The sequence below is a fragment of the Watersipora subatra genome, chromosome 6 (assembly GCF_963576615.1).
Source record: "Watersipora subatra chromosome 6, tzWatSuba1.1, whole genome shotgun sequence".
Classification (NCBI taxonomy): domain Eukaryota; kingdom Metazoa; phylum Bryozoa; class Gymnolaemata; order Cheilostomatida; family Watersiporidae; genus Watersipora; species Watersipora subatra.
This window is the reverse complement of record NC_088713.1, coordinates 64,806,465-64,824,360: the sequence shown is the minus strand read 5'-3', so window position 1 is coordinate 64,824,360 and position 17,896 is coordinate 64,806,465. Positions and strand designations below refer to the sequence as shown.

Below are 17,896 nucleotides of genomic sequence, written 5' to 3'. Positions count from 1 at the left end.
TTGCAGTTTACATGATGTGTTATAACCTACAATTTGGACATAAATGTATATTATAAATTACATGTATGATCCTTCCTGCAAGTTTTTTTGCATATGACCACACAAACTACGCTAGATATGGCACGCTGTGCTATGCAGAGATGACTAATCTGAAAATATCACATAGAATAGCGAGGCTCTCATGAAGAAGGGATATTTTAGCTATCAATCATGACATCGTTGTCCATTCAGCTCTATCGCTTGTGATCCATCTATTGAGCAAACAGTTAAAAAGATACTCAAAGTGTTACGAGGAAATCTTAGAGTTTACCAGGAATTATCTGCCTCTTAATGCTAGACTCTATCTCACCCGGAACGCACAGCTGCACATACAGACAGGAAGGAGATGATATTGTTTGGTGATTCGGATGCAGCAGGTTATGAGATGCGTGGAAAAGCATGGAAGGCTGATGAGGAAATGAAGGAGGTCATGAAAGTTTCATAACAGCATAAATACATTTTTTTTTGCGTTTCAAACCACCATGCTAGTACATATGACCAGTGGTGCAAACGCCTCCATTGAAGTGAAGCATGATCTTGAAATGGCAAATGTGATAGGAGAGAAACAGCTTTCAGAATTGGTCCAGAAAACGTTAAGCACCCAATAGATTGATTTCAATGCATCCATTAAATCAAACAAGCTCAAAACCTTCCCCAAATAACTCTCAGTTAAAAAAAAATAAAAAGAAAGTCTTAGAGTGTTCACAGAGACTGTGGAGAATTCATTAGTGATCAGCCAACAGCGTGACTTAGATTTGAGAAAAGTGTTATCGTTCTCTCTTAGCAACATTAGCTGGTCTCTGGCTAACTCTGATGGCTCTATATTGAAGACTGCTAAATCGGCTCTGATGGCTGCTGTTGAGAAAGACGTTGATGGTCAACCATAAATCTATGTTAACCAGGATTAGCTACCAGCCGTTGACGCTGTTGTGGTTAATGCTATGGTCGAAATCCAGACCCTGAAAGCTCCTCCAACTTGCAAGTCAGCTTTTGCAACGAATAGTTAGTATTGCAAGCGTGTATCACACATGTCATGCGGATTTTTTGTGTGACACATACCCTGATATCAGCATTAAAAGAGGTGAGAGAAGTCGTAGAAGTGTTAAAGGAAGGCAGAAGGTTGCTGTGTTTAGTCCGAACTAATGAGTGCCAAAGTGTTGTGAATTTTGAGCAGATGGCTCCAACAAGACTGCCCTAGTAAGTAAGATTTTTTAAAGGATACTTGGAGCAAGTCAACTGTGAAGCAGAAACTAGATCTTGTAACAGCTTTTTCTTAAAAATGCCACAAGATCAGCTATGACTGGTGGATCAATCGCTGCAAGCCAAATAGATAGTTTGACACCCGACCACGAGGAGGCAGATACGCGCATGTTATCACATATCGTAAAGATAATGGAAGACAAACCCAGCTCAAAAGTTCTAGTCAAGTGCCAGGACACAGATGTTTTCTTAATAAAACTGTCTATCTCTAGTGGATGAGCTGCCATAAAAGACACCCTCTACTGCTGTGTTAAGGAGCAGTTGAGATATGTAAACATAGGATGTCTGTTTACCATCCTCACACCCGAATGAGGCTAAGCACCGCTTAGGTTCCATGCTCTAAGTGGATGCTACAGTGTAAGCGCATTCTATTCCAAAGGAAAGATAACTTTTTTAAGCTGCAAAAGAACAATCTTGCATTCTGTAACACACTGAAATCATTGGAAACAGATTTTGAAGTTGATGGTGCAATAAGAAAATCTATTGAGACGTTCATATGCAGATTATAAGGTAAGAGACAAATTCCATCAATGAAGCAGGGTATAAGATCTTCTGCTCATCGTCTCGCACATCACAATCAAACCTACCACCTACACTAGATGAGTTAAATCTCTATATATCTAGGGCTGCCTATCAGGCCGAGATATGGAGAAAAGCCAAGCAGATCATAATCAATGCCCCATCCCCCGCAGCAACATGGATGGTTTATGGAGAGTGAGAGCTTAAAGCTAGATAGATGACACAACAACCAACACATCCTGATGTGCTTATGGACATGCTTTTTCGACACAAAACTTGGTACCAGTCTCGTTGCTGTCAGTGCAACAATATAGATTTCAAGTGTACGGACATGTGCAGATGCAGCTGCTGTAGCAATAGAAATAAAGAGAATGGAGATGAAAGCAGTGATGCAGAAGACTCAGATGACTGTGAATTAGAAGGTTAGTATTCGAGTGCTATTGTAACAAGAGGTGTCCTTCATGTTTGATTAGAATACATATACATGTATGTCATACCGTATAAACGACTGACTAATTGCAATTTCACTTGCATAATAAAGTACATAGCTCCACATATTAAGCATTGATGATGAATATATGTATACTAAAATATTATATATACGTAATCTTAGTCTTTAAACAACACTTTCAATTTTCTTTTGCAGATCTGTAATGATGTAGGAGTTGCGGGATATCAAGGACAAACAGTGAAGCTGCCACAACATCAACCAAATTGGAAATACATAATATTATATAATAAAAATTTCATATTGTTCTAATATTTGAAGAATAAATATTTTAGTGTTATGAAAATTGATTCCAACTTAGGTTGTTGCTAATTATTTAGTATTTATATGCCATTTTCATTATCAAATTGTTGGTAAAAGCACATAAAACATTACATACATTTATTTATCCAAAATAATATATTAATTATTTTGCTCCAAAATGAGCAATCTGAGAGGTGTCAAAAAAGATATTTGAAATCATCTCGAAATTCTGATCTAGATGCCACTTTTATCACATAGCCCACCTTCAAAAGGAATAAATCACTTTTCGACGGCTTTTTCATGCCCTCCTGGTCTACTAAAGGTTAATTGCCTACAGAGCTCATGACTCATCGTGCTGCAGTAACTTTCCTTCAAAGCATTTGTCTTTGTTCCATTTACGCATACCACTGCTAGTGACTTGCGCACAAGATCAACAGCTAGCATGGCTATATCATGTATTGTGAGAGTTCTATAAATTGGCTTCAGCGCAACAGAATTGACATATGTCACCATCACCGTTTTACAATTATGCAGTAGGAAGCACGGGTGCGATAATGTACTAAATTTTTGTGGTACAAGTCAAAATTCAGCTCGTATGGTTTGTGTATAGCCCGACATTAAGAAGTATGCAAACATGAATTTCAGGAATTTTAAATCTGGCTATTGAGTGATTGCCCTGCATAGCTTAAGTTTCTGACCACTCACTACGCCACATAACATGAGCAGTATCAAAAGTGTGAGTAGTGCTCGGCATCAGTAGTTTGGTTATAAAACCTGGGAAATGCTTTAGGTCTGTCAACAATATATGATTCAGTGCTTATGGGGTCAGTCAGTGTGATTCGTTTCTTCAATCTAATCTGGGCACAAGTATATGATTATTTATAATTTATTACTTTAAATTTCGTAAACATTTGATACTGATTACTGATTTCATGTTGACTTTTGCCTCTCTCCGTGTCACGTTTAATAGAACTGTTGCCATTAATGAGTCTGCGATCCTGTGGGGATGTGGAAAATGTGACGTGAATTAGCAAGAAGTTACTGTATTTACATTTGTGAACTGCTGATATCGGAATATGTTAATAGAATCATAAGTAGAGGTTCAACTATAGCTTAACTGCATACTCTATAGCAATAGTTACTTATGTTATATCAACTGTTGCTAATCACGTCTATAATAACAGAGATAAAATAACAGTGTATATGAGAGTTCTTTACTCCTCGTTATCAAAACTTAGTTTACTCATTGTGGCCAGCTTCGTAACCTTGACTCAAAACCTTTATTCACGGTACTTTATTCACGGTAATCATTTCGAGATCTCTCTGTTTTGCTACCTTTTGGTTGGTAGCGTTTTTGGTTTTGTGTTAAGATAAGTAAGTAGAGATTTAGCTTTAGCTTAACTGCATATTCCGTAGATTGGTTTGTAGCGATTTTGGTTTTGCTTTGATCCCTTTGTGTATCAACACAAAGTGTCTAATCATCTACATTTTATTATACTGTCAGGCCAAAAAGGGGTTGGCTGGAAAGACCAGTGAGGATCCCGTGTATCCTAAAAATCAGTTTCCTTCTAAAGAGTTGTGTCCTTTATGCAGGAATCCCAAAGAAATGTGGAATCCAGAAACGGTAAGGTTTAAAAGCATCCGTACGTTGAGCTCTCTAGCGTATGAGCAGGCTTAAGCATGTATGTTTTTGTCTAAACCATCAATCAGTAAAATATTCTATGGTTTGAGTCACCCGAAGACATAACAATGATATAGATGTAGAGTTACTCTCATTGAGAACTATCACAGTTGTGTTGCTGCATCCATCAGGTTGTTTTCTATCTAAAACTATTGTTATTGTCACAGTCAGTTTATTATAAACCTTATCACTCAATCATGATTATAAGCGCTGATGATAGAAACTTCCTTAACCTTATAAGTATGGATACACATCTCTTGTTTTCCTTTCATAAGTTGATTTGTTTGGTGGGTTGACTCTGTTCACTCATCTCGTCATAAACTAGACATAAAACACTTTTGGTCAGCAGCCAGATCTGTTTCATTGCTGGGTCAATTTTTGAAAATTGCCTCCCAAATGTTTTTCTAACTTTTGTTCAAACAAAGTTGATGGTGGCACAGGAACATCAGGTTGAACTGCCAATCAAGTGTGTTATTTCTACTGCATAGACGCCTCGCAGCGCTTCGTGTCAGCAATTCCCCCTGATAACTCCTCTTCTTTTGCACTTCACCTCCTTGAAAATTTGTTGATGTTCTAATTTGCTTCAGATGAAGAATACGTGCCAAGATTGGTGAGTAAATCTCTGAAGCAGGATTCACCTTGGCCATTTATGCCTGCATTCCTTCATAATATGCATGGATCTTATCAGTTTTATCATCTTGTCAGTGCAGCCTAACTTTTTCAATACCATCTGGAGACCATCAAATAACTCTCACCGTGTCATCATTTTTTTATGAACACACCCATTTTATACATGTATATATTTTATCGTTTTCATGCATATTCATTTTTACTGTATTTTTTACAATATATTTTACTGTATTTTTACACCTATTTTTTTGTTGGTGATTGATTGTCTGTTAGCTGGTAACTTGAGTATCTTTTTTATGCATAATATATTCATAATAACCTCTGCAATGCATTTCAATATAAATTAACAAATTGTTTGATTATATAATTGATAAAACTGTCAGTGACATAGTGTTGGTTAGAAGCTAGTAACACCTGTTCTATTGCTTGGAATTGAGGAATCTCTTTTTTTATTTGCTGCTGATAAAGTTTGCTATCAATCTAACATAGGTCCAACAATGTCAGTATCAAAAAAACTGCTTGTGAGCTGCTATGAAACATAAAAAACAATTTTGATCAAAAAAAGTTCACAGAATTATTAGAAATTGCAGTTAGTAGAATTTGTAAAGGTGCACAAAAATTTATATCAAATTGTAGCCTGGAATGTCTTTATTAAGCTGAAAAAAAACAAATCAAGATTATCTTGTAAAGAACTCTAGTTATACTTAATTTTGTGTAGCTCTATTTTAATTGTAAGGCTAGTGAAAAATTAATTAGGCTGGAGGAGCAGTCAACCAATAACTAATTAGTCCTGAATGGGTTAATGTTCATCAGTAACAACATGTATTCATGTGTAATTTCTCATGCTAGTTATTAACTAATAAGGAATGGATATGATGAGCATTGTTTCATCATTGTTATTGGCTGGTCAGTAGTTAATTCTATTTGTTAACGTGCAAAGGGAGCACATCGCTCATAACTAGCTGATGTGAATACGTGAACCACAGGCTAAATTGTATTGCTGTACAGTAACCGAGCAGATTAGACTAGAGTAGTTACAGCTTCAAACCATCTCTTGTGAACCTTCCCTTAGTATGAAGGGTAGTTTACACAAGGTGGTTGTGAGATGGTGCAATTCTCCTAAAAAGAGAAACATTATATTATTGCTTATAATAAACACTGATAAATATATGTTTATTTAGATATGGCTGCCATGATGGAGAGACTTAACAGACTGGATATTTATATGCGTACTCCCACTGATACAGACGAGACAGGGGACCAGTTCCATGAGCCTCTGAGCTGATACCTTTCTCTTTGTTCAATTTAAATCACACGCAATTCTTGTTCAAGATTTAAAACTAAATACAATTTTATATTTATACTTGATACATTTTCTCCTCTCTTCTCATCTAGCAGTGATTCTTAAGAACACACATGTCCATCATTGAACTGCACTCATGCTATATAATACCACCAGCATAGCTTGGCAAAATTCCAAATCTTGTAGACTGGCATAGATTAACAGATGCTATTCCTACTCAACGTGAACCCTTCAATGCTTTAGAGCTGGTCTTACTGTTGCAGCTGGCCACCTTTCTAATATTAAATATGAACAGTTCTTTAGCATTGATAAGAAAGTGGCTAACAGGAACAGTAATGATTGTATAATGTTAAGGTAGACCATCTTAATTGTAGTAAAATTCATCTCTAATAGCCAAAGATAGTGGGCATCATTGAAGAAACAAGTTACACCAAATGAGTTTTTGTCAAGGCAAGCTCTTGGCTCTCATGTAACATGTGTTACAAAAACTGCCTGGTTAAAACAAAAAGATAATGTCTAACACGCACCAACAAATAGCATGCTTGTCTGTTGCTGCCAGGAGACGTGCAACTTTAGGGCCAATACTAAGGCTGATGACAGATAGCCTTAGCAATCATGACAGATAGCCTCGGTATTCATGTCAAATCTATGACAGAAAGCCTTTCTATTCATGTCAGATCTATGATACAGCCTTAACAGTCACATCCGGTATGAAAATTTAATTCTTCAACAAAAGATCCAGTTGTTGTGAGGAGACAACTCTGATGCTATACTTTTCAAATGTAACATACATAATATATGGGTCACGACCTCAGAAAGTGTTCTAAAATTTGAAACTATTATAATTTAAATAGTTGCTAAGCAGAAAAGAAATCTACAAATTCTCTTGCCAAAAGGTTTTTGAAGCTACAGTAATTCAAGATTTAACTACATCAGACATTAGAGTATACAGGCACAAAGTCGTATACTTACAGGTAGATAATGTTGTTTTTCCGCTGACAAGTCCAGCATAAATCTGACATGGGTTTACAGCAGTGTACTCCAGAAAACAGCAACTTTGACAGTCAATTAACACTAGAGCTGCTGACTTTCAAAGATTCAAATCATTTAAACTTGTCTCACAATATTGGCGGTACACGTATTTTAGTCAAGTGTGAAGCCAACACATCTGTAGCTTCTCTGGATACACCATTCAGTCTACCAGGTAGCACTAAACTGGGCTGCTGTAGCATATTCTTCATGGATGTTTGAGAGCATACAGACTGTTCATATGTGATATTAATTTTGCTTTTTTTTTTGATGATTCAGCTTCCTCGGAATGATTGACTGAACTGACTTGTATTGATCAACAACCTTGTTCAATGCTTTAACACATATAGCGTACACATATACAAACATAAGTATGTATACTGACTTACCATGTTGTTTATACTGACTTTTAGCCTTTTGTCTAAGTGGATTACTAGTCCTTTTTAGTAAAAACAGTGTTCTTACTAGCATGAACCCCACATTCAATTATGGCTGAGATAGCAATATGCAACTCAGTGCTTGCTAGTTCAGAGCGAGCATATCTGTAGAAACTGATTTTATTGTTTTTAAATTGAGTAATACACTTAGAGATTCCTGGACTCAATTTACAACAAGTATACAAAGCAGAAATTGATTAAGAAGGTGACCTTTTCGTCATCAGTGTGAAGTCCACTTTCATATTTGCACTTTAAATACCTTTGCAGTATAAAGCCAATAATGGGTGCCAACATTCTTAATTGTATTGGTTTAGAATTGATCCATAAACATATTTCAACCTATGTTCGTTTAAACTTCATGTCTCACTAATTAAAAAGGTAACTAAACACTTGAACACAAACACATAGTACCTTTTTGACAAGTCCTGCTGGTGTCTTCAAATTTATAACTGGACATTTCAAAAACTAAAAAGATCTATTGATATTGTAACAAATATTAAATGGTAGTCAAGAAATTTTGTTTAAGAAGGTGATTTGTAACTGTAAAGTTAAAACATATATGTATGCCATGAAGATTAACTCTTTGAAAATAGACATACTAAGTGGGAGGAGACAAATCCTAAGAAATATATTCTACTACTTCATATAAAAGCTATTGTTCATGTTACTATATGGTCTCAGAGCTTTACTGGTAAATATCATTGTGTAAGTGGATTCCGAGTAGCACCTTCTACCACATGACAAAGAAGAGGTGTCAAAATAGGCTAAATAACTGAGTTAAAATTAATTCTTCCCTTTGCTTTATGGCAGCAGTCGTCATATTCTCCTTCTAAAAAGAATAGTAAAAATATGGAATGCCTTACTATGAAAGCTAAAATATTCCTGAGTAGGCAAAAAATTCACTTTTCACCATATAATGGTCTTTTCATGTGATGGATATAAATATATGTTCTCCCTATTGCCTCATGGCAACAGCCGGCAGATCTCTGATAAGCTAATCAATGACATACATTGTATATATTAAAGCTAAATGCCAGGAGGTGTGTTGTTTGAGTTGGTGTTTGAATATCTGACACAATGCTTGGTATCAATTTTATCAGAGAGATGACGCCTACCATACTCTCCCAAGACCAGGCACCTGTGTAGTTGCAAAGTTTACTCTGTTAAATAAACAAACTACTTTTAGAGATCTAGAAATATTTACAGAGATCTACATAGATCTTTTGACAATAGTGGGCAGTTGACAAAAATAAATCTAGACATACAGAAAGATTTAGATCAAATCTGCAAAAAACTATTATAAGATAGCGTCCTTGCGTTATCTAACTCGAACTACCACAGATCAACGCTCATAACCTCTGCTGTACAGAAAATGCTAGTTCTGGCTGCAAACTGTAACAAACATATCAATGAGTGCCAAACGGTTTTATTCGATCTTGTTAAATATAGTTATGAAAGGAAAATATGTCTTGAAGTTTAAAAAAAAATATAGAACTTTAAAGCTCCAATAAACTGCAATGCAGGCTATTAAACCATTGTAGGTTAATTGTAAGCAATAGATATGAACTGGTAGACATGTGTATCAGCTTCCTAGTGCATATTTATTTAGATATCTACAAGTTGGAGCTAAACTAGCAAATTTATTGCATCCAAAAGAGTTATTGTTGCACTGCCGGAGGAAAAGTGTAAAACACGGGTGGCATTTGTTCGCCAGTGAAAGGATTAAATTTATCTTCTCAACATCTTGACAAGGTGTTTGAAAATACAGCCCTAATCTTTATTGAAACATTACCTCTAATAAAGGAACCACTCTAACGAAAAGGTTGCAAAATAGAGCGTCATGGCATTCAAATAAAGGTTTTACAGTATTTAGCTATTTAACTATTTAGTATTTAAGTCAGAAAATGCACTTGTCACCATATAATGGTATTTTTAAAAGCAATGAAGATGAAAATATGTTCTTCCCACTACTTCATGGCAACAGTCGGCATGTTGAGCAGATCTCTGATAAGCTAATCAATAATATAAATTGTGTCCCTTAGAGCTAAATGCCAGGTGTTGTTTGAGTTGGTGATTAAATATCTGTCATAATGCTTGGTATAAATTTTATCAGAGAGATGACAACTACCAGACTTTCACATGACTAGGCACCTGTGTAGTTATGAAGTTTACTGTGTTAGATGAACAAGTTACTTTTAGAGATCTAGAAACACTCACAAAGATCTACAGATATTTTTTAGAGTAGTGGGCAGTTGACAGAAAAAAATCTAGCAATATAGAAAAATTTGTAGAAAATCTGTAAAAAGCATGAGTTGGTAACAAAAAGAACAGACACATTAAAAGCATAGAAGGAATTTGAATATTCATAGAGTGTACAAGTATTTCTATTGATAGTTTTATTGCTCAGTCAGTTGAAATATAAAATGTATAAAGTATAACCAATAAAAGGTAGAGCTAAGACATGTATTATAATAGTGCTATGAATGACTCGTATACTAAAACTAAAATTGTGTTTTACATGTATATACATTAAATGTTTTAATGTACATATACTATAAAACATATTGTGACACAAGGTGACAGCTCATAGAACAGCGTACTAAGAGCAATTATTGATTTACTGACTATTCATATGGATCACATGAAATACTAGGAAGTTGAGGCTTTCTCTTATAGTCGTAAAATATAATAACCTTCTCTTAGGTTGCAGGTAATAATATTTATGCTAGTTGAAATACCCCAATAGACCACATGAGAACACAATGTAGAAATATATTATTGTGTCTTAGTCAGCTGTTTATATTTGACAATTTCACTGGAAAGCTAGCTCAGAAATATAGAATCTATTTCATGTAGAGGCTGAAAGGCCACGACCCTTGCATTTATGTTATTCAGTACTACAGGATGTGCATAAAACATCACTAAACAGTTGATATGGAAGCTATGGTTGACATGTAAGCTGCACAAGCAGTGCTTATGAGGTACAAAATTGAGAGTACAAAGTGTATTTGGAGTCGTCTTCAATAACCGATAGTGCCAACAACTCAAAAGATCGAAGTGTGTGTAAACATGAGTATTCTTGAACTGCAGAACACCTGCAGCTGTGGTTGCTAGAACAGCTGCAATTTTATTGATTTTGGTATCAGTCAGTTAAAATCCTCCAATTTTAATAAATTCTCACCCAGTTTCATGATATTGCCTCTGACTTATCCAACAACATCTTGCAGCATGAGCCTCGCACTGGCACACGGTAAGTTTATGTTGTGAGTTTTTGTGTCTGATGTAAGTTTCTAATAAACTTAAATCAGACACAAAGCACTGATGTTTCTACAAAGTATCCTTTTTATTCGTAGTATAACTGTGGCTCCCTCTAGAGTAACCACTACTCCTAGTACAGCTATAGTAAGTCGGACCTACTCATTGATTCCTTGCCCATAGTACTACAACAACTCATCATGTGCTCATAATACTATAGCTGTTATTATCCACTCAATCGTTTACAGCGATTTATTGCTAATTTTAAAAATATCGGTACCGAGATATATTTTCTGGCAAAGCTAGTGTAAAAACTTATAACAGATCTGCAGAAAGTTCATTGGCTAAAAAAGAAGCACCAGTAGACACAATTCTACATACAAGAAGATGGCATGTATGCTAGCACAAAATTTGCAAGAAAAAATATAAATATTTTTGGTGACATAGCTTTTTATTTGGTTAGTAAATTGGTTTATGATAGTCAAGGTTAGACTCAGCTCGTGGGGGACACTTTCTGGGGCGCAGTCAAAGTCTTCTCTTGATGACAACAAAATACATAGAACAAACCGGCAATTACAATAGCGGATGTGATATACAATAAATAGCACATCGATATCTCTGCATGACCTATGGCTGTTTTGGTTTCCCAATCTCGCAGTGAGTCCACGCCTGGCAAGCGTTTTTGCTCCGGAGCCTGAGAGAGGAGTTTAGGAAAATTGAAGGGTCTAACATCTGCATAGAGTGAGTGTAGAAAATTATAAACCTGGAAGAAACAAAACAATCAAATAAATATTAGCTGACACAGGTAACTGTTGACTGAGTGTACATAACTAACAGATAGTCACTGTACTCACCAACTACACTCATAATAAATGGCCTTGACAATTCATTACTACTACAAATAATCCTATAAGGTAAAGGTTCCTGGAATAGATCGTTTACGGTGTAGCAGCATCTACTGTATATTAACTTTACCCGTCGCACCTGATACTTGCACCTGATACTTGCACCTGCTATCGGATAATACACAACCTGCTTCGAGGATCGTATTGCTGGAGACTAAACTGGCACTACCAGCTCCAAACTGGGGGGTATTTGGGCATTCTGTTAGAATGAAGTAAAATACCCAACATAAAGTTTAACTTTTCGGGCCAGATTATTTCTCCAAAAATTTAATAAATTTTTGTTAAAATATTTTAGAAATATTTTCTTAAACTTATATCACAGAGTTAAATGAAATTTATCGATTCTACTCAGTTCTGTGCCAGCTGATTGTACTCATTAAAGTTTTTTGCAATAGTATTAGAACAGTCAAGTGAATTTTTTTGTAACTAAACATCTATGCTACTAAGAAAAGTTGATGTTAATGGCAGAGTTTTCAATAAAGACTTGAGTAGCAAATATTTTGTTGTTGAGCACCACAAAGGTGTTATACGTGTAGTCTGCCAAGCTACAATTGCTGTATTGAAGGAATACAACATCAAACGACATTACAGATCAATACATTCAGCCATGCATGATACCTCGTTAGGCCAAGCTAGATTAGACAAACTGGAACAGATGACCCTGGCAATTAAAAAGCAACAAGGGGTGTTTACTTCATATAAGAAAGACTCTGAGCTTGTAACTGACCTAAGCTTCAAAGTCTGTGTGTTACTTGCAGAAAAAGTGAAGCCATTTAGGGATGGAGAATTAGTAAAAAGTTGCTTGAGGATATTTACTTATTTCAATTGTCCTGAAAAAAGGCAGTTATTGCAACAAACCAGTTTGTCTCGTATTACAGTGGCACACAGGATTAACCGCCTTTCGGCAACTTTTTCTTCTTAACCAATCAGATTTCATTCTATAATTGGAACAGGTCAGCCGGGTCAAGTTATCACATTACAGAACTGTAAGCATGATGATATTCATCTGTGTTGCTTGTCAGTGATGGCTTGTGTGGCTCACTTTGAAGGCAACAAAGGTGCCTTAATTAATTTAACTGACTATTCATCCTCAGTGCTAAAGAATACTGTCCAACAGCAGATGGAACTTAACAAAGAACCTGAGAAGACTGTGTGTGCTAAAGTAAAAGGAGATTCACTGGTGGTTAGAGCAACTATCAACAAGAATTGCTTCTCCAGACTAGTTAATAAAAGCAAGCTTGAAAAAGCAAAGAGAAACTACTCAGAGGTAATTTTAAATAGCACTATCCAATCCTGCCAAAATCCTGTCATATTATGTAGTGTGTCAGGTTCTCAGTGTATCTCTTTAATTCCCTTTCGCACAGAGTACAGACAAACTCACCGCAGTTAAGTCCTTGAGAAGTGAGATTAAAAAATATAAAATATGATATCCTCTTTTCCAGTCTAATTGGGTTACCATCACAGTAAGGTTGATTTGGCTTGTGAATGCATGTTATGTCCCTGTTTTGTCATGTGGTTTGAAAAATTATCTTTATTTTTTACCACAGTTGTCAGTGGCAGATGACTCAGGAGACATTTCAGTATCCCCTTCGACAAAGAAAACATTAAGATCTGCAAGTAACGTGAAGCTGTCCTCAAGTAAGCCTGTACTGGAGAGAGTATGTGCGATCTGCGAGAAACACACCGGATACTTGTTTGTAAAATCGGAGACAGTACATGACAAACTCATGGGAGCTAAAACTGTTCATGCAGGTGAGTTATTTGCACTAACTTGTATTTTTATTGCTATTTGGCCCAGAAAATCACATATATTTATATATTAGGTGTAGACAACTACTGACTTATACACAAATTTGGTTCTACAATGAAATGGAAATCAAATCCAGAGTAACTCATCTGATTTGAAATCTACATACTTGAGTTAGTATAAATTGAAGGGATCTTCCATCTGAGAGGAGGTGGCCACGAAATCAAAAAACTAAGCACTTTTTATATCTCGGCTGATAGCCTATGAAAAGTGTTATTAAAAGTGTGAATTACATTCGTGCTCGAGAACTCAATCATCGCCAATTCAAGGCATTTTTAGAAGAACTTGATTGAGATTACCTAGATGTTGTGTACTTCTTTGCAGTGCGTTGGTTGAGCCGAGCTAGTACGCTGAAAAGATTTGGGAATCTGAGAAAGGAGATTGTGACTTTCATGGTTAATAAGCAGCAGGATGTTGCTTGTTTAACTGATAATGACTCAATAAATGACCTTGCCTTTCTAACTGACATCGCACAACATATTTCAAATTTAGATGTTAAACTACCAGATAAATGCCAGTTGGTAAACAAAATGTTTGAACACCTATGTTCCTTTGAAAAAAAGCTTCAACTGTTTCGGAATCAACTGAGTAAAACACAACTTACTCATTTTCCTCGTTTAGCAGTCAGAAAAGCAGAACTGCCAGAGATAGATTGCTCAAAATATACTAAACAACTTGACAAGTTGCATTCTGAATTTTCAACGAAGTTTACTGATTTTAGGAAATGTGAACCTAAGTTCACACTACTTTCTCAGCCCTTTGACATAGTACCTGAAGACAGTCCTGGCCGCTATAAAATGGAGATGATAGAATTAAAATCACACGCTGATTTGAGGAGAGCCTATACTAGTCCAAGTGTCAAAAGTCCAAAAATTGGCACCTACTAAACTGTTATGACAAAGCAAGTAGACTGGAGACATGTTTAGACACCTGTGTTCATAGAGGTACATAATGATGGGCAGACCAAAACATAGGCTATTCTATGATAACAGTCACAATACAAACGAAACATGGGGAGACCCATTCAAAACCACCAAAGAACCTAAAAGTTGTAAAGCCAAAAGACAGCAAGATTCGAGAAAGCCTAGAGGAGAAAAAAAATGAAAGTTACATAAGATAATAAGAGGTCACTGAACGATGTGGGACTTTAAAAACCGTGACATTAAACGCAGCATATGAAGTACTGGGCCAACTGTTCGAAAGACACCAAGATTGGTTCAGAGAGGACGATGTGAAGTTAAACTAGCAACTTCAAGAAAGAAATGATGCAAGAAGTCAGTATCTGTTGAGTTGCACCAGAGTGAACCAAGCAAAACTTTTACCAGTAAGGACTAAGCACTAGCAATACATCACAGAACCAAAACCACATTTATCAGAAAACGAAACCTACCATCCACTGCCCATTGCAGAAATATAAAGAAATTCTTCTATGGTCTAAGAGAAGTATTTCTTCTCACCCAAAGAAGAAAGGAACACTCCAGCTAAAAACATTTGATGGAGAAACTGACCTATAGAATAAGAATTGTTGTCCAAGACACAGTATGGATTTTGCGAGGGGTCAATAATATTGACATTGGATTGGCCACGGCCATCAGGTGGCGAAGTTTGTTGATCGAGCTCCGTTGAGATTGCACTAACCTGGGTTTTGGGGCTAACACTATTATCACGGGGTGGTTGCATTTCCTTGCTAGGTTTTTGGGTCTAGGTTTTTATTGCAGATATGCATTGATCGCTGATAACAAACCATAAATCAGCAAACATTGAATTCCTACAGCGTAGGGGTAGTACCTAACCAGAAAAATGAATCCATGGAAAATAAAACATTTCAAATCACCTATTTTCACAAAATTTGAGATTGGTAGAGGTCTTAGTATATGCTTAAAGTTAAATATAATTTACCCGAATTCACCTAAACAACGGCCTTTTTTCCTAGTTTTTGATAAATATTTTGCCACCCTACCAAAAAATGACAAAGTCCTTTATCGTTGTCACATTGTTTGACCTGGCCAATAAGAAGGGACAGCAGGCAAAGTTATGCAGTGTAATTTTCATACTCAAATTTTAGATCTAAAACCAAATGTGGGCCATTTTAAAATGGTGACTATTAATATCATGAATGCTTGTGAATGGCAACTGACTGATCATAACTGTGACAATATTAGACAAATATATTTATTTGATAACAAAATGAAACCAACAGATCAGTAAAATAACCATCATTATTCATAATATTTGTAAATTTGTAAATATTTGTAAGGTGCCTTATTCGGCATATTTCTTTGTTCTGGTGCCATGTTCGGGTTCATCCCAAAAGAGCTCGACATGTTCATAACCCAACCCCGACCTTGCCCACATGATGACCGTGACCAATCCTGTAGGAGAGGAGGGGTTTAAACCAATGGAGGGATATAGTACAGTATTTAGAGTGTTTGGCCTCAATAGATATAAGACAAATGTCTAGAACATGTCATGCTTTTGCATTCTGTTTTCAATGACTTCACCCAAAGCCTTTAATGCGGTCCCAAAACAAGGTCTCCAGATGGTATTGAAAAAGTTAGGCTGCACTGACAAGATGATAAAACTGATAAGATTCATGCATATTATGAAGGAATGCAGGCATAAATGGCCAAGGTGAATCCTGTTTCAGAGATTTACTCACCCACTCTTGACACGTATTCTTCATCTGAAGCAATTTAGAACTTCAACAAATTTTCAAGGAGGTGAAGTGCAAAATAAGAGGAGTTATCAGAGGGAATTGCTGACACGAAGCGCTGCGAGGCGTCTATGCAGTAGAAATAACACACTTGAATGACAGTTCAACCTGATGTTCCTGTGCCACCATCAACATTGTTCGAACAAAAGTTAGAAAAACATTTGGGAGGCAATTTTCAAAAATCGACCCAGCAATGAAACAGATCTGGCTGCTGACCAAAAACGTTTTATGTCTAGTTTATGACGAGATGAGTGAACAGAGTCAACCCACCAAACAAATCAACCTATGAAAGGAAAACAAGAGATGTGCATCCATACTTATAAGGTTAAGGAAGTTTCTATCATCAGTGCTTATAATCATGATTGAGTGATAAGGTTTATAATAAGCTGACTGTGACAATAACAATAGTTTTAGATAGAAAACAACCTGATGGATACAGCAACACAACTGTGATAGGTCACAATGAGAGTAACTCTACATCTATATCATTGTTATGTCTTCGGGTGACTCAAACCATAGAATATTTTACTGATTGATGTTTTAGACCAAAACATACATGCTTAAGCCTGCTCATACGCTAGAGAGCTCAACGTACTGATGCTTTTAAACCTTACCGTTTCTGGATTCCACATTACTTTGGGATTCCTGCATAAAGGACACAACTCTTTAGAAGAAAACTGAATTTTAGGATACACGGGATCCTCACTGGTCTTTCCAGCCAACCCCTTTTTGGCCTGACAGTATAATAAAATGTAGATGATTAGACACTTTGTGTTGATACACAAAGGGATCAAAGCAAAACCGAAATTGCTACAAACCAATATACGGAATATGCAGTTAAGCTAAAGCTAAATCTCTACTTACTTATCTTAACACAAAACCAAAAACGCTACCAACCAAAAGGTAGCAAAACAGAGGTATCTGGAAATGATTACCGTGAATAAGGTACCGTGAATAAAGGTTTTGAGTCAAGGTTGCGAAGCTGGCCACAATGAGTAAACTAAGTTTCGATAACGAGGAGTAAAGAACTCTCATATAAACTGTTATTTTATCTCTGTTATTATAGACGTGATTAGCAACAGTTGATATAACATAAGTAACTATTGCTATAGAGTATGCTGTTAAGCTATAGTTGAACCTCTACTTATGATTATATTAACATATTCTGATATCAGCAGTTCACAAATGTAAATACAGTAATCTCTTGCTATTTCACGTCACGTTTAACCTCAACAACAAGCTGAGGTTACTCTCTGACTCTGATGCCAAAACAACTTTCGGCAGAACTCCGACCTTAAGAGATTTATCCCATGAAGCAGATGATGCAGAGGGTAAGTCATTTATATATATATATATATATATTATATATATATATATATATATATATATATATATTATATATATATATATATATATATATATATATATAGAATAATCTCACGCTTCTCTAGAATAGTGTTCTATTACTGGAAGTAAGAGCTAAAGTATAAAAGAAGTAGGAGATGACTAAAAATGAGTAATTAATAATAATTAGTAATATAATTATTAAAATAATTAGTGAGTATAG

The 17,896-nt window shown here is 35.9% G+C and overlaps 1 protein-coding gene across 1 annotated transcript; it reads left to right on the top strand.

Moving 5' to 3' along the window:
- The first annotated feature begins 1,944 nt into the window (after positions 1-1,944).
- On the top strand, positions 1,945-14,503 carry LOC137398450 (general transcription factor II-I repeat domain-containing protein 2-like). The gene is made up of 7 exons (XM_068084561.1): positions 1,945-2,013; positions 4,074-4,193; positions 12,375-12,552; positions 12,832-13,076; positions 13,357-13,561; positions 13,941-14,133; positions 14,338-14,503. The coding sequence occupies exons 1-7, from the start codon at positions 1,945-1,947 to the stop codon at positions 14,501-14,503; spliced, it is 1,176 nt and encodes a 391-aa protein (XP_067940662.1).
- The last annotated feature ends 3,393 nt before the right edge of the window (positions 14,504-17,896 follow it).

Coding starts and splice junctions, on each gene's coding strand:
- LOC137398450 (XM_068084561.1), top strand. CDS start 1,945: ATGGAGAAAAGCCAAGCAGATCATAATCAATGCCCCATCCCCCGCAGC. Junction 13,077..13,356: donor CAAAGAGAAACTACTCAGAG/GTAATTTTAAAT, acceptor TTTTTACCACAG/TTGTCAGTGGCAGATGACTC. Junction 13,562..13,940: donor AGCTAAAACTGTTCATGCAG/GTGAGTTATTTG, acceptor ACTTCTTTGCAG/TGCGTTGGTTGAGCCGAGCT.